Source organism: Vanessa atalanta, chromosome 11 (genome assembly GCF_905147765.1).
Source record: "Vanessa atalanta chromosome 11, ilVanAtal1.2, whole genome shotgun sequence".
In the NCBI taxonomy this organism is placed as follows: domain Eukaryota; kingdom Metazoa; phylum Arthropoda; class Insecta; order Lepidoptera; family Nymphalidae; genus Vanessa; species Vanessa atalanta.
In genome coordinates, this window is record NC_061881.1 from 10,744,101 (window position 1) to 10,761,702 (window position 17,602).

The 17,602-nt window shown below is 38.8% G+C and overlaps 1 protein-coding gene across 1 annotated transcript in view; it reads left to right on the forward strand.

Moving 5' to 3' along the window:
- LOC125067147 (rootletin) overlaps positions 1-17,602 on the forward strand; it is a 22,998-nt gene continuing 5,396 nt past the window's right edge. The window contains exons 1-29 of the mRNA XM_047675526.1: positions 1-168; positions 547-752; positions 1,184-1,349; positions 1,758-1,967; positions 2,998-3,153; positions 3,528-3,664; positions 4,802-4,892; positions 5,380-5,485; positions 5,888-6,018; positions 6,361-6,512; positions 7,051-7,196; positions 7,680-7,810; positions 8,207-8,403; positions 9,049-9,214; positions 9,311-9,500; positions 9,883-10,052; positions 10,374-10,566; positions 11,120-11,303; positions 11,869-12,044; positions 12,305-12,490; positions 12,898-13,078; positions 13,281-13,446; positions 13,766-13,879; positions 14,250-14,451; positions 15,339-15,448; positions 15,907-16,083; positions 16,508-16,615; positions 16,878-16,962; positions 17,352-17,446. Of these exons, the coding sequence (XP_047531482.1) occupies positions 7-168; positions 547-752; positions 1,184-1,349; positions 1,758-1,967; positions 2,998-3,153; positions 3,528-3,664; positions 4,802-4,892; positions 5,380-5,485; positions 5,888-6,018; positions 6,361-6,512; positions 7,051-7,196; positions 7,680-7,810; positions 8,207-8,403; positions 9,049-9,214; positions 9,311-9,500; positions 9,883-10,052; positions 10,374-10,566; positions 11,120-11,303; positions 11,869-12,044; positions 12,305-12,490; positions 12,898-13,078; positions 13,281-13,446; positions 13,766-13,879; positions 14,250-14,451; positions 15,339-15,448; positions 15,907-16,083; positions 16,508-16,615; positions 16,878-16,962; positions 17,352-17,446 (4,494 nt within the window). The 5' untranslated portion in view covers positions 1-6. The remainder of the gene's footprint in view (positions 169-546; positions 753-1,183; positions 1,350-1,757; positions 1,968-2,997; positions 3,154-3,527; positions 3,665-4,801; positions 4,893-5,379; positions 5,486-5,887; positions 6,019-6,360; positions 6,513-7,050; positions 7,197-7,679; positions 7,811-8,206; positions 8,404-9,048; positions 9,215-9,310; positions 9,501-9,882; positions 10,053-10,373; positions 10,567-11,119; positions 11,304-11,868; positions 12,045-12,304; positions 12,491-12,897; positions 13,079-13,280; positions 13,447-13,765; positions 13,880-14,249; positions 14,452-15,338; positions 15,449-15,906; positions 16,084-16,507; positions 16,616-16,877; positions 16,963-17,351; positions 17,447-17,602) is intronic.

The window sequence follows — 17,602 nt, forward strand, 5'->3', positions numbered from 1 at the left end:
CTAGAGATGGATTCACCGGTAGGAAGCGTCAGCAGTGACTTAAGACGGCAGAATGAAGAGCTTCGAGCACGCTTGGCCGGTGAGAACGCCGACCACAAGCGAAGGCTTGATGCCTACCGTCGCGCACAACAAGGCCAAGCAGCATTAGTATCGAGACTTCAAGCAAAGGTCTAACTATGTTTGATTGTTTTTTTAAATGGATTTACTAAAGGTATAAAAATAAAAATGATCCTAAATACAATTTTAACAAAAAAATAAAAAAAATAGTTTAAAAATACAGTTAAAAATAAAAAAGTTTTTAATCTTTATTACAATTTAAAACATATAGTATTTGTAGTTTCAATTTAATTTTTAAAGCTACTTTTAACAGCTGATTGTGACATTAAACTGACATGACAAGTTTAGTCAAATTGTCAACATTCACTTAATACTTCAACATCGATCACAAATCAAAACAAAGTGTTTGCGGCTAATTTGATCCAATTATAAGAAAAGATTGACGTGTAACTAATCTATTTAAACTAAAGCAATACATATTTGGAATAGGTTCTTCAATATAAACAGCGATGTTCCGAGTTAGAGAACCAAATGCTAGAGACTACACCACGCAGCGATACGAGCTACAAGCCGGTATCCAGCAAGAGCATAGCGCTCCCGGCGCCTGCCGCTCTGCCCGTATCAGACAATCGCCGGGAAGAAAGAATTGGGGACCTGGATACTGCATTGCGACGACTAGATGAAGAGAAACGCAAGTCAGTATTTCCCATCATTAAAATTCACCAAAATGCAAGAACTTTTAAGTAAAATCCAACACTCTCTCATATTTAGATCTGGTGGTAGGGCTTTGTGTAAGCCCGTCTGGGTAGGTACCACCTACTCATCAGATATTCTGCCGACAAACAGCCGGAAACCGGAACACAACAATACTTGGTATTGCTGTGTTCCGGTTTAAGGGGTGAGTGAGCCAGTATAACTAAAGGCACAAAGTACATGACATCTTAGTACTCAAGGTTGGTGGCGCCTTGCTGAAGTAAGGCCCAATGCTGATCCACCTAACTATTACATATAAAAAAAAATGTAGTCTTATAATCAAAAGATGTTACACATGTACAAATGTTTCGAAAAGTCACAGTACTCCCCTTTTTTCAAAGCATTTTTTCAAATGTATTTATTTTATCAACAGATGTGAGAAGTTGGTATCTCAAAACAACTTGCTACGTGATCAGTTAGAAGAGTCTCACCAACTGAATGAGGCTCTCACCAATGATCTACAGAAGCTCACAAATGATTGGGAGGCATTGCGAGACGAAATGTCCATTAAGGAAGACGAGTGGAAGGATGAGGAGCAAGTATGTGTATTGTTTTTTTTTTAAACTATCAATTTTCCACAGTAATACTTTTCACAGTTGTATTGTCCTTAAATTGAGTTTATGTTTGATGTGCTTGTATGTCTTCATTTCCATGCAGCATTACACTCAAAATATCAATACTCTTTTAATGTTGAAATTATATTTGGGTTCCTAAAATGATTACAGATTTACTCACATAGTTACACTTAATTTATTTATAGTTCACAATAACACTATGGATGAAATAATTGAATGTGAGATCTGTAATTCATTTGAATAAAAAGTTTGGTGGTGGTAAAATTATTATTATTAAATCATATTACATGTTAATTTAAACTGTATATAATACTTATTTATTCATTAAAATTATCTGCTTACTAAATAAAAACAATTTTGTTGTTGTTCTAGGCCTTCAACGACTACTATTCAAATGAGCACAATCGCTTACTTAACCTATGGCGTGAAGTGGTCTCTGTAAAGCGTTTCTTCTGTGAGCTACAGACCAGCACCGAGCGTGACTTATACAAAGTTAAGAATGAAATTGATTCTGCTGCCAGGGATCTCGTTGGAACTTTAAGCGGCTATGCTATCAACTCATACGCTTCTCAGGGGCCAAAGGTTGGTTGGATTTTGTTTGTTGTCAATGGAATGTGCTATAATCAATACTAATATTATAAATGTAAAAGCAATTGTGTTTGTTTGTCTGTTGCTTTTTCACTGCCATACCAGTGGACCAAATTTCATTAAATTTGCTATGGAGCAATTTTGAATTCTAATAAAGGACATAGGCTTTTTTATCCCTTACACCTGACGACCAACCCCTAAAACGCGAGCGAGGCCGGCCGAGGATTGAAATTGTAGATTGTTTATTAATTGAGTCAGCATAAATGAATATTTAGCATAGACAAAGGGTCTAGACAAGTTTTTAGAATAAAATCTTATTATTATTACATGTTCTCTATTTCACACCCTAATTAAAACTAAAATATACGTAAGCAGGGATGTAATTAATTAAAATTACAGTGAATTAAGGGGTTGGCTCAAAAATAAATAGTTTATGAGAGATAAGGAATCTTTGAGGTATAAATTTAAAGAAATTAAGATATTGACTGTTGCTTCTCAATATATATTCTGTAATGTTTTGTATGTACGGAAAAATATTAATGTTTTTATGAGAAAATGTGATTCTCATAACGTTGGTACAAGGAACAAACACAATCTTGTTACTCCTGTTACTCGACTGCATAGAGTCAGTAACTCTTTTGTGGGGCAATGTATACGCTTCTACAACAGGATCCCAGAAAGCGTTCAAAATGCTTCTGTTGCGAAATTTAAAAAAATTGTTAAGGAACGCTTGTGTGCGAAAGGTTACTATACAATTAGTGAGTTTATGTTTGATAGCACACCTTGGGAATGAAACGATCGCCTCCTGGCTGTTTCTACTCATATATAATTATGTATATAATTAATTTGACGTAAAAAAAAAAAAAAAAAAGTCCCGCTGAGTTTCTTTCGCCGGTTCTTCTCAGGTCAGGGTGTTTTCTTTTCCGAACCGGTGGTAGTGCTTAACTTGACAATCAATAAGAAAGTGTAATACTTCTATATTGAATAAAGGAATTTGAGTTTGAGTTTGAGTTTGAGTTTACAGACAGAGCCTCAGCACAGCGGGCCACCGCCGAGCGCGGCGAGCGACGCCCTGCGCGCGGAGCTGCACGCGGCCTCCGCGCAGCGGGACGCGGCGCTGGCGGAGCTGCGCGAGCGCGACGCTCGCATACAACGCCTGCTGGGGGAGCTGCAAGGATTGGTAACAACATTTACACTATTGTATCGTTTTTGCGATGCGAAGTTGCAATTAAAACGGTTATTATGACATCAAAGTTTGATTTATACGTATTTGTGTAATGCGAGAGTATTTCTCTCTGTCTGTCTGTTGCTCTTTCACGCCCAAACTGCAGTACCGAATTTGATGATTTTTTTTATGAACAAAATCCCTAGGAAGTATACAGCGCTAACCGCGGGTGACACTTAGTTTAATATATATTTCCTCGAGTCTCTATTTAAACATCGAACAGGATGTTTTTGTGTTTTATAGAGATAAATGATGTCGAGAATACTCTTAATGTTTTATGATATGACAATTCGTACAAATCTAAAGTTTTCTTTAATTCTGTTTCTCAGGAGGAACGCTGTGATAGCGCTGAGACTATGTGCTCAGAGGCGAATGTGATGCGCTCTGCTTTAGAGGAGGTCGCTCGCGTGCTGATAAAGGACTCGGAACCAGATAGCGCGCCTCAACACTTACATCTCTCCGACAGGTAAGGGCAGGATCAGCGCCGTCTTAAGCTCATCGAGCCCCCGGTGCCAGCACCTTACTCTCTAATAATATTTTTAGAAGACTTTTAGGTTGCCCGCTAATGCACAGCGACCAGGTTTTTTTATAACCCTAGGTTGTAAAACCGTGCTAATTTAAGTTTAAGAATAATCAAGTATCATGTAAGGTTTACAAGTTGTGTGCTCCTTCAATTGTATCAGACCACAGTAGTCACTATTAAGCTAAAACTATTTAAATAGAGTTACGTTATAAAGTGACAAAATAATACAGAATAAATACAAACATATAAAAGTAAGAAACTTAAATTGAAGTTTAAGTATAAGCTTATTCATTTAACGTTTTTTTGTTAGTTTAAAATTCTAGTCAGACACACTCTGATTTTGGACAAGCTGTAACAATGAATATCATGATCATTTTTGTTTATACAACGTATGTTATTGTCTATAGAGTTAAAATGAAGTTTTATGTCCTGTTGGTTTTAAATGTTAATTAAATAGGTTTATTTTAAAATATTAGATGATTTAATCATAAAATTATTCTGCCGTTTAATGTTTATCAGTGCCCAACTTTTACTAAAAAGGTTTTATTGTATCGACGTTGTTGGTTGATATTGTAATTCGTTTTGAATAACTTTGGGGACAATAGATAATTTGTCTAAGTACAATGTGGTGAATACATCGAGTACGAGCGACGATATTTTCCATTTAGGAAATTAGAGAATTAATCAAATGAAGCGCTTATACAAGCCAAGCTAATTTTGCATTTCTTTGTCATAAATTACTAACGATTTATTAAACGATGAAACTAATATTATATATTCTAAAGTGCTGCCTGTCTGTTTTTCACGGTCCAACTACTGAACTGAGTTTGGTGAAATTTGGGACGAAGCAATCTTGATCCTTTTTGTACCTTTTTTTTCTTGCTGGATAAACGCGTTACTTGTTTCCCCCACGTGAAAGGGGGGGGGGGGTAATGTGGGACTCGCCGGTGACCTTTTTTGTACCTAACCTAACCGAACCACCTAACGACCAAGCCAATATGAAAAGAATCTGGTCATACAACTCATACGAGCTCAAACTCGGAGTCCCCGAGGCCGTGGCTAGCGTGCGCGCTGTTGCAGGGCGGCGGGCGGCGCGCTGTTCGCGGAGAGCACGCTGTCGGCGCTGCAGGCCGCGCTGCACAACTACCGCATACACGTGCACGAGCTGCAGGCGCGTGGCCCACACTTATATATATTTGCTTATTGACTGAATAGCTAGACTGGCAAGTGGGACACCGTGGTAATGCCAAGGCCAATCTGGGGAACTAATCCAGAGAGGTTATGTCCCTGGTGCCTGTCCTTCCATCCTTCGAACTGGACACGACGATACTGATTATTGCTGCTTTCATGTTGTTTTGCGAACAACTTGCAATTAGGATTCCCTTACATAAACAGTTTATTGTAATAAAATTAATTCCAGCTTAAAGCTAAAAGATTTTTTTAACCGTGTTTAACACTTTAAAAGTGGACGATATTTTTTATAATATTCGGATTAATTAAAAAAAATACATAATAAGTCAAACTCATAGATTTTGTTTGCATTTAAGATAATGCATGTTTGAGTGCGTGATTTTCGCTTTACAAGTGTTTTCAGGCGCGCATATGCTTTTCAAAATAATTTAAATTTTGTACTTCATTTAAAAGATATGTTATCATAGGTTAAACTCCAAAATGCGAGGGAACAGCTTGGGACGAGTAGGAAGCAATGTGAAGTCGCAGATTCCAACATCATCTCCTTGGAAGGAAAAGTTCAAGATCTACAAGGTATATATTAAATTACATCAGTTATATTATTTTCCTAAAAATATATGCGTAAATGTTTGTTGAAAATAATAATAATAAATATATACTCATATTATAAATGAAAACAAACGAAAACTATCAACATTTTTAACTTAGCGGCTTTGTCCAGCACTAGGGAAAATATTAAAATTCGAATGAAATACCACTTCCTGTAATCTAATTCCAGGTAATATTAACTTGAAGTGTACTTCCAAATTTTCCAAATATCTATGGGTTTTATTAATTTCTTCAAATCATTAAGAAAACCCTATAAAATAGTAAAACAATACTATGTTTTTTCCATAATTGTCTACGCTTGGACGTAAATAAAACCGTTTTATTGAATCTTCATAAAAGTACTTCATAACACTGTTATTATTTTAGGCAAATTAGACCAAGCCAACGCCGATCTAAACCAAATAGTGCAAGAGAAGGAATCGATGCAGAAGACAATCGAAGCGCTCAGGATCGACAAGAACAATCTCGAAAGAAACAGAGTTGACATAAATGCCATGGTGAGTGAGACTTACTAGATCAGTAATGATATTTTCTTTTTTTGGAGTTTTTTTTTGGAGTTCTTTTACGCGGCTTACTCGTGCGATCTCTTTTCGCTTTTTCATCTCTTTCTTCCTCCCATCTTTCTATTATGTACGGCTTAATATGAAACTTTTGTTCTTGTCGTTTAATTATTCTCAAAGGTTTTTAATCTATCTTATTGTGTGTCTCACGACGCATCCCTTTATTTATTTTTTATATCTTTTTTTCTTATGATTTCTTGGTCATGATTGTAAAATAGTACACTATCGTAGATAAAGTTAGTAACCCGATGTGGTTCATTTACTGTTTTTGTTTTTAAGGTTGAATCACTGACATCAGACTACGAGAAGTTGCAAAAGATCAACGCTCGACTAGAGAAGAGCATTGAGTCCCTCGAAGGAGAGAAACGCGCCTTGAACTCTGAAGTGGACCACTTGCGGCACGAGGCTGCCAATAGGGAGTCCGTATTGAGGTATTTGGACTTTGGAAATAAATTTCTAGTACACGAGCATGATGTCGACAAGTGTATTGTCTTAAGAATATTAGACGAAAATCTTCTTCATTATTAACAGATCTAAAACATTCAGTATTGAGAAAATTAGAAAATATTATACTTTATGAGTTGGTGAGATTTTACAAATTTTAAAGTCTTTAACTGTTAAGTCAAAATGCTTTAGAAGAAACAGTATTGAGAATTCACTTGCTTTCTTTGCATTTGAACTCATGCAAGTACCACCACTATATACCATAGAAAACCTCATAGAAATCTTGAATTTGTTGAGCGAATCGTACCCATTTTTATACAGCTAAAGTCTAATGTCATTGTAATAAACTCAAATATCCTTAATAGGATATGAGGTTTCTCCTAGAAATTTGATAACTTTCGCGCTAGCACTGTAATTGTACTTCTGTACAAAACCTAATAACAAATTAAGTGTTAAAAATATTAAAATAAGTAAAGTGATAATAGTTGAGAATTCTTAAAAAATAACGTGCAAATAAATATACAGGGCGGAAGAAGAACGTTCATCTCGCTTACGTTCCGAACTCGTGACTATAAGGGAAGAGCTCAACAAAACCGCGCTCTCGAGAGATCTTCTCGACCAGCAAAAGTTGGAAGTCGACGCCATCATGACGCAGATGGAGAAGAATAGGAGTAAGTTGAAGAGCATTATAATATTTCTTTAAGAATTATTGGAACATAAGGTTACAAATTATAAGGAAATAATCTCTTGCTCATTTATAAATACCTTTACTAGACTTCGTCGATAAATGATATTTTGTATTAAGAATCTGCTATTTGCCTAACGATGACCTTCTGACTGATTCCGATCACCACAGCCAATCTCAATAAAGAAAAACCAAATGCGTAGTAGATTATGTTGCGTACAGATATGTATGTACAACATAGATACACTCTTTTTTCTCTCTCTCTCTTTCTTCCTCTCTTTCTCATAATCCGACACGACTAAAGAAAATTCAGGAGAAATACCAATGGGTGAACAGTTTTTCCGGGGCATTGTATCGTAAGCAGTTTTGAGCTACGTGTTATTGGCCCGACCTAAGGCCACGACTGGGTAGTAATGTTTCTTATCATAGAATTGTTTGGTGGTTGATAGTTTGTTTTATACATCCTTAGGTGAGCTTGAAATAGAGCTGGAAAGAACGCTTTTGGAACGCGGCGATCTCCAAGACCTCGTGGACAAGCTGCAGGCCGTCGTGCGCAACTTGGAAACGGACAAGAAGAAACTACAGGAAGACGTTAAACAAGTAATTGAATTCTCAATTTACAATTGTCGACTTTTTTTTATCGAAAACAAAAATTTTAAAAGAACTTTTTAATTTTTCCTAAATTATGAGCAAGTCTATAAAAATAATCATGAGACCAGAAATAAACTATAGTCATATATATATTTATAGACTTTTATAAGCATAGTAGCAAGCAATGACCTAAAGGAATGAAGGAATTACTAATATTTCTATGTATCCCTTATATTTCACTTGTGTTAGGAGTAGGGACGACAATAGACCAAGGGGTCAGGATCGATCCTGTGACTTTTTACGTCGCTAGACGGCGCGTAAACCATTGCGCTATTGACTCTTATATATCTTTGAATAGGAAATTTTAAAACCCCTACTAATCTATGTAATTAATTCTAAAAAAAGCTGGAAGATGAGAGATCGTCACTCTCAAACCAATCATCAGAACAGCAAGGCGACCTCAACTCTCTACGTAAGGAACTACTCGCAGCTGAGCAGAATCGGATGGAGTTAGAAGCAGATAAGGCTTCGCTATACGAGAAGATCAAGTTCCTCGAAGGGGAGAGAGAGAAAGTGGAGATGGAACTGAGACAAGTGATGAGGTTAATTTGTTTAATATAATAATTATTATTTGTATTGTTTAAGTAGTAATAGATTGGACAATCGTTGCCAAAATTAAAAGTAATCAACACTGAGACCAAATTCTCATATTTATTTTATCCTGTATTTATATATTAATATATTTTTTATATTATATAACAATACCTTACCTAGTTTATGTATTGGCGTTTTGTGTATTCCATGTATTGCGAGGACGTCAAATATTTTTTTCAAAATAAGTAGGCTGATTGTCCATTGAGACACCTGATTGTAAGTTACCACAGTCCATAGACATTGGTACTGTAACAAATACTAACGTTACGTTTCTTAGGCCTGTAGTATCCATGGCTCATCCACCTTCAAACCAGAACAATACATTTGGAAGTTTATTGTTCATTGTTTGGCGGGAAAATATTTGATGACCGAATGGGGAAAGCTACACAGGCGGTTTAGTAGACGAGTTAAAAAATATATTTGAATTTTTTCTTACATTTAAAGTTGTTAAAAACATGCGCCGAGGCTTGTGCAAACGCTTTAAAATTGTACAAAAATACTTCAAGATCGTAGGAACTATCATTAAATAGAAGAAGGAATTTATCATAATGACTTAGGAATCAGTCGCGTTATCAGTTTTTTTTTGCTTTCAGAGAGCGCGGAGAACTCAGTTCCCAGTTAACAGCGATGGCTCGAAAGAAAGACGCTCTCAATGAAGAGATAATTCGCTTACAACAGCGATTGGAGCAAGCCAACGAGACGATCGGCAGGCTGAACAGGTCCCTGGACGATCACGTCAAAGATGCAGAGGAACGACAGGTTCGTATAACAGACATCATCGGCATAATTGAAAATGGCATCAATAAAACCGAGGACTCGCTAGGTATGTTATCGAAACGAACAAATGGTCAACAGATAGTCATAGACAACCTGGACAAAGACAAGCAGCACCTGCAGGAGCAGCTGGCCAGCGCGCGCACGGAGAAGGACGCGCTGGAGGCCGTGCTGTTCGACACGGCCAACGCGCTGGACGACGCGGAGGGCCGGCGCGCCAAGGCCGAGCACGACTTGCAGGAGACGCTGGTGCAGCAGGAGAACCATAAAGGTAGGGCCTAGCTGGTTGAGAATGTTTATCTACACAAATATCATGCCAAAGTGTCTCTGTCTGTCTGCTGCTCAAACTCACTAAACCACTTATGATGAATTTTGGTATGAAGCATATTCGAACTCCAAGGAAGGACATATTTTTTAAGCTTAACACCTAAAACGTGAGCGAGGCCGCGGTTGGCTACTAGTACGCCATCAAGTGAGGTCCAGTATTATTTTAAAATAGCTCATGTGTATTCTAAAGCAACTTGTGGTAGGATATTCGTGTTTTGGTTCGTATATATTTTTCATGAGTAAGTTTTTGTTTCGTAAGTATAATGCAATTCATTTAAAACATATATTTAAAATTAATAAATGACCCCTACTATTGAATCTGTTAGGCCAGATAGCTCGTCTCACGAAAGATCTCGAGGTTAGTGAGAAGAAACTTCGAGAAACAAGAAACAGTATGTCCCAACAATCGGGTAAAAAAGAGGCGGAGTACCAACAGATTATCACTAATCTCAATCGAACTACTACCGAGAACATCACCAAGCTTAAGGAGGAAAAGGTAAAGATGATACATATTTATACGTCTGTTACACACATGTGTATTATTTATACATTATATGAACATACGTGTACGTACATGTACACGCACACGCACTACTACTCAAAAATAATACATAATGTTTAACATTTATATACTTTTGTTTTTGCCTAAATAACGTATTCATTTGCTCAAACAAAACAAAAATCAATGTAAAAATGTTTTTGTTAAAAATTACCAAATCTGTCAATAAAGTCATTGTCTGTCCACGTTTACAATTATTTAGTTAGTCTTGATACAATTTTACTCCTAACATTTCTAATATATTATTTATGTTTATAGGAACTGTTACGTCAGTCCCTAGAACAGAAGTTAAGTCAGACAATAGCATCACTAACGAGCGAGAAAGAAGCATTGGAAGCGGGCGCGCGAGAGAAAGAGAAGAAGCTACTGGCGTTAAGAGATCAGCTGATATTGCAACACGACGAAGCTCTGCTTAGGGCTGAGAATGATAAGCAACAAGCTTTGCTTATGGGTAACTTAAAAATCTTTTACACTTTAAATCTTTAACGAAGATAATTGAAAAGTGACTTTCAGCAAATATATTGCACGTTAGTTAGAAGTGTAATTTTTATAATCGCTTTGTCTGCACAAGTTAAAATACTTATTAGTTGAAATACGTTAACTACTGAAGTTACAGTATAAGTGTGTACGTCTGTTCGATTCGTTTTTTTTTTTAAATATTATACTCGTAAAAATCGTTCGAAGTAAAACGAGAAATGTACCTTAAACGGTGTAATGACGGAATCTGGCTTTATTTATAAATAGTTTTGGTCTTTGGGTATACATATAAATTAAGGCTTAGTCAAGTAGTGTTTTGTGCGAAGATCAGTCACACATCGATTATTCTACATTGACTAAAAATTTTTTCTAGCTTACGGCAAAGTCAGTGGCCATAACTAATACGTTGTCCTTATTTCCGAAAATAGATAATGTCCTTCAGATTCTTAAATTGATACAAATAAAAATATTTAGATTTACCAAAGTATTTAGTTTAGTAACATTTAATAATATCTTTCTTGTTTTAGCCCATCAAGAACACCAAGCTATCATGGAACGTCTTGAAGATACTAAACGCATGCTCTGCTGCGAGCAGAACAAGTTGGAACGTGTGCGTAGAGAGGGGCAGGCCAGAGCCGAACAGGACAGGAACCACATTAACCAGCTGAAGGACGACCTGGCTACCCTGAAGACCAGACTCGAGGAAGCTAAGTATGTTTTAAAATCTGTCCTAAAACAGATTTGAAGGACACCATATATTTCGTTTATTTTCGGCTATAAGTGTTTTTACAACATAAAGTCGTAAAGGCATAGAGAATAAGCAAGTGTAGTAAATGTAAATCCGGACAAGTAACTGTAAGTTGTTTAAGTGTATATTTTGTTTTATTATTAACTACGTCGTTGTTCTAGTTGATAGATATGAGGCCACAGTTTATAACCTAAGGTCGCACCGGTCAAATGTTATTGAGTTTTTATCGAAAAAAAAAATCAGTAACAGCCCGGAGTCTGGAAGTGTCCGTGCCTCGAAAAGCACGTAAACCGTCGGCCCTGCGTCTGAAATCTTTCGGGTCGTGGGCTTCATTTGACTTTAGATCGTTTACTATGGTTTTATTAGTTTCAAGGGTGCAAACCGATGCAAAGCGGGACAACATTCTTGGCGGTAGGGCCTCGTGCAAGCCCTTCTGAGTAGGTATCACATACTCATCAGATATTCTAATGTAAATTGCATTCGAGACCCGGACGAAAAGTAACACGTAATAAGAGAATACGCACGCAGGGCGGCGGCGGAGGACGAGTGCGCGCGGCTGGCGGCGCGCGTGCAGGAGCTGCTCGGCGAGCGGGACGCGGCCGCGCGCGACGCCGCCGACGGCCGCGCGCAGCTCGCGCTGGCCGAGGACCGCCACGACGCGCTGCACGTGCAGCTGCAGGACGCGCTGCGGAAACTCAAGGAGCGTGAGTCGCGCTATTTGCTTTAGATTACAGTTCACTTGTGTGCTCATTTCTAGTCTTTGAGAGCGGAAAAACGTAAGAAATATTAACTCTCTCGTGCCACGAAAACGAGTATTTAGCATGTCTCTTTATCCAATGCGCAGGGGCGCGAAATTTTACGGAAATTCTTTATGCTGATACTGTTTCGCTCGAAATCGAACTATACACAACCAATTGCAATAGCTGATAATTTGAAATGTATCTGCGCCCCGTCTGGCCGGCAGTGGAGAACGAGTCGGACGGGCTGCGCAAGGAGCTGTCGGACGTGCGGCGCCAGCTGTCCAACAGCTCGGCGGAGCGCGACAAGTACCACGGCGCGTGCCGCGACCTGCGCGAGCACGTGAAGCGCGCCGAGCACGAGCGCCGCGACGCCGCGCGCGCGCGCGACGAGGCCTACCACAAGATTGCCGGTGCTTGCCGCCACCTGACTCGATTTCGATTTTCGATCTCTTTTAGTACAAACTCAAATTCGTATTCCGGACCAAGTAAAAAATTAATGCTTTTTTTTCCAAAAATGCTTTAGAAATCATTTCAATTGACATCAGTACTTTTACTATTTATAATTGTTTTGGAAGAAATTACGAATACAATTTGCAAAGTAATATTCACTTATTTATTCATTGATTTATTAAACATTTGAGTTTCTGCCGATTTTTCATTGGCTTGATGGTCTTCTTTCTAAACCGGTGGTAAATTTTGGTTTTCAAACAAAGTCGTATGACTTGATTTTGATTAGATAATGATCGATTGAAAAATAGATTAACGCTCACTTACAATTAAAAAAGGTTACAATAATTTGATTTACCTTGAACTTTAGGCCTGGAGGAGAATCGCACAACCCTCGAGTTGGAACTGTCTCGGGTCCAGACGATGATCAAGGAGTGTGAGAGCGGCGCGGAGCATACGGAGCGCTCGCTGCGCGCGACGGAGGCGCAGCTGAAGAGGGAGCGGGCGGCCTTGGAGCAGGCGCAGCACGATATCAAGGAGCTGCAGTCGAGGTTTACTATCACTCGAGTCTGGAACTCAGTCAGCTTCTTCTTTTTTTACTTGTCAACTGACATACCGATATCAATAAATATACAAATGACATACAGACAGCAAAAAAGATACAAATTTTACTAACGTTAAGTTCACCCCTTTGAGTGAACGGATGTAAGAGTCGTGGTACAAACGAGTGAGGTGTGTTCCCCCTCGCGCCAGGCTGCAGAACGAGGGCGAGGAGCGCGAGCGCGCGGCGGGCGACGCGGCCACCGCCAAGCGGCTGGGCGCCGAGCTGGAGGCGCTGCTGGGCGCCGCGCGCGCCGAGCTGGCCGCCGCCCGCCAGCGCGCCGCCGAGCTGGACGAGGCGTGCCGCGCGCGCGACCAGGTGACGCTCCCTGACTTAGATCGCTGCCATTTTAAGCTGGAGACCATACAAACAGACAAATATATCGTAATAATATCATAGGTGTGTGAATTACAAGTATAGACTTTTTTAAAGTTTATGTATGAATAATTATACAACATCGAACGCAAAAGAAAAAGTAAATCAATTTATTATTAATTCAGTTCTAAGTCTATACAGACAGAATATATCATTCTGTGTGTATAGTATACGTAGGCTACGAGGTCGAACACTAATCTGTGTATATTTTTCCACTAATTGGATAAAATAGTTTATTACAAGAGCGTTATTTAATTTATAGGAATTAGTATTACGTCTTGAAGATTGTAGGTCCAAAGAACGTCGATTGGAAGAATTGAAACACAACTTAGAAGTTTGCCTCGCAGATGCCACGCAGCAGATACAGGAGTTGAAGGTGATTTATATTAAAAACCAATTTATGTTTAAGATTTGAGCGGTTCAAACTACGGGATTGGTGACGAGTATAAATGTTAATAAGTAAAAGAATACTAAGTTTTATTGTATATGCTTTTAGTACTTTCAAATATAAATTCGGCTTCAGATTATTGTATAATATATTCAGTTTATCCGTTTGTGTTATTTTTACTAATGTTTCTAACAAGTCTTCATTGTCTCGAGTATATTATGTATGTACCATATAGCTACATGACCGATTTTATGTAATCTCTCACTCGGGTAATCTACCCACTGGATAAGGAAATCCTATATAAATAGGTTTTAATATATAAATTACAAAGATACATTTCCTACGTACCGTGCGTCAGACGCGGCTGGGCGGCAGCGAGGGCCGGTGCCGCGGCGTGGAGGCGGCGCTGGCGCAGAGCGAGGGCGCGCGGCGCGGCGCGGAGGCGCGGCTGGCCAGCGTGTGCGCCGCGCTGCGCCGCGTGTGCGGCGTGCAGCCCGACGGCTCGCTGCAGGCGCGCCGCCGCCTCGCCAGCCCCGCGCGCCGCTACAGCCCGCACAGGGGTCCGTGAGCCCCTCACCTGCCCATCGGCTCTCTTGTGGCCATATTTGTTACATAAATTTATTGACCACGCCTATCATAATAATATAATGAAATTGAATCTTGTACATAGGCATTTTTGAATCATTATTGTGTAAAGTAAAATCTAAGCGCCACCAATGGAATTCATATAATCTTTTCTCGTTTTTTTTCTTAAATCTTTAGAAGACTAACAACCAAATAAACTAGATCTAGTCACTCACGAAGGCTGGTCCCTGCACGTTAAATTATTACTATCGGCGTACATTAAGTACGTAACGCTCGTGCTTACAAGATGTCTTAGTGTGCGTGAGACGAACAAGACAGCAAAGACAACAAAAAAATAATACAAATAAGATTATATTTGTCAAGTTTCAATTTCCAACACTGATTCTGTCTTATGTCTACTGTATCTGTCATTAAACTGGCCCACTCACGACTTAAACTGCAACTCAGAAATACAAAGTATTACTTGGCGATAGAATAATTGGTGAGGGGGTGAAAAAAAACCGATAAAATTACTGGTGAAGTCGAAATTTTTAGGAAAACAAGCATAATGTTCTAGTTATTTTTGTTTATGATATAAGTAAGTGGACGAGTAAATAGACCACCTGATGGTAAGTGCTCACCACCACCCAAAGACATTAGCGCTGTATTAAATATTAACCATTCGTTACACCGCTAATACGCCGATGTTATGTTCTATGTGAACGTAGTTGCCTTTTGCCTCGCTCGCCTTCAAATCGAAACATAATAACACTAAGAATTGCTTTTTGGCGGTAGAATATGCTAAGTGGGCGGTACCTACGCAGACAAGCTTGCTCAAAACTTTACAGCCAAGTGAAAGTATGACTTCTTGCCTCAATTCCAGGCCGCGATCATTCGGAAGAACGCAACGAAATCATCGACGTTGATCCTGAATTGATCAAGAAGGGCATGCGTAATTTGATGCATGAAGTGTGCCAGATCGAGAGAGAAAAGGTATGATATCCAACAAATAAAACTTATAAATACACAGACAGACAGTAGTTAGAAGTTAAACCTAAATACGGCTAGCGCTGTGGGTTAAATTGAGAACGGAGGAGCCTGCCTACCGCTGCCGTATGTGGCCGTACTGGCGCCGTAACGCGTTACGTAACGAAGCGGTTTACCCTCCCATAAGAAATTATCACATAAAAAAAATATAGTGTATATGTCCCTTTAAAGTCTATTTCGTAAGAAGAGAAGTTTTAAAGTTTATTCCATTAAATGCAGGTTTCCTCACTGTGGTTTTCCTTCACTGACTATTCGAGTTCGAGTCGATTATAAACCCAGATTATGTATATGGAAATTCGATGACGCTTACTTTGAACCGATGTTTGCATATTCGAACTACTGGACCATCTCAGCTCAGTAAATATTATTTTAAAATAATACATATTTATTAACAAATATTTTAGGACGATTACAAATCGCAACTAACCGTCCTGAAGAAGCAGCTTAAGGAAGCCACAGAGCAGCAGGGTAAGGGCGAAGGACGTCTGCAGTCACTCAATAGTAACTTGCGAACGGCACAAGAGGAGAAATCTCGTTTGCAGGCAGCCTTAGGGCAGAAGGAAGCTCAGTTGAATGCCTTGGTCAGTGAAATTTTCTGTTCATGAATTAAAAAAATATATTATACAAAGTAAATCTACATCAAAAATTGGTAATTGTTGGAGATGTTACTCTGTTGTGGACTTTTAATTGTTTTTAAATTGTAACTATTTCTGCATACTGAAACCGCGCGTTTGTACCATCGAGTTAGGAATGACGCCAGTATTCATAATTCATTTATATTCTACGAATGAATTGACACTTCACCCAATCGAATCGTGTCGTAATAAGCGTTATAAATTAGTAGAATTGGTTGATTATTTGATTATCTAATAATTTTATTATTACTATATATTTGTAACACATTCCTAGTAATAATTAAGTGTGTCGACAATTAAAATAAAATAAAATATATCAATAATTTAATTATAATATCATTAAAAAATATGATAAACTATTTTGTTTTAGAACGAGTCGGTACAAGCAAAGACGGTGGAAATCAGCACTTTAAGGGACAAGATAACTAGTCTCGAAGCTACTTTGAGCTCGATCACTGAGGACAAAGTGCAAAACGAGGTAGGAAATTAATGTTTATATAATATGCTTATATATTATGGATCAGTCAAAATGATTATTTGTGTGGATTTTTTTATAAATGCGTTTTTTACAATTTATTTTCTCTACTTATTATAGCAGCTCGTAAAAGTCTGATAAATTAAATTTTTTAAGTTATACAAAACAATGGGCACATCCCAAATGAAATGAAATAGAGGAATTAGAGCTAATTTAAATTTGTCTTAATAATTAAATGATTATCTTTTGTTTTTAATTGTTGCAGAATAAATCCGAAAATCTCCGAGTTCAGCTGGCGGAGCGCGTGCAAGAAGTCGGTCAGCTGCGTGAAGCGCTTGCAGCCGCTGAAGGTGATACTCTTTCCTTTTTATTCATAAGATTGAGGTAAGATTCTGTTGGAGGTGTTAAATCATATTATTAAATTTCGTCATTTACTATAAAAAAAAAACTTGTGTATTTTTAGTCGCAGTGGTGAAAGTTATTGCCGAATTTTATGGCAAGCATTGGTCTTGCTGGCAACAATTGCAATTTGCAATGCAACTCATATCGTAACTTCCTTTTTTAAACTGTGTTACCGGACAGTCCATTTTTAATAATACGGACTAGGCTCATTCACTATGTGCCACCGAAATGGCCGGGATGGGGCGGAGGTTTTAAAACGACGATGCCAGTAATAAGTTATGATCGAACATAATCGACAGAACGAAAGGATTTTTCTAACCGAATTATGAGCGCGCAGGGCGCGCGGCGCGGCTGGACGTGCGGCGCGCGCAGCTGGAGGGCGACGTGCAGCGCGCGGCCGTGGCGGCGCGCGACCGCGACGCAGCGCTCAAGGTCACGCCCGCACTTTGTGTCGTTGCTCAGGACCGGATTTGGAGGGCTGGACGCCCTGGGCCACAGACGAGTGGAGGCCCTGGGCTGCAGAGGCGTGAGGGCCCTAATTATTATTTTACTGAATAAATTGAACAGTTTCATTTCTATCAGTAAAAC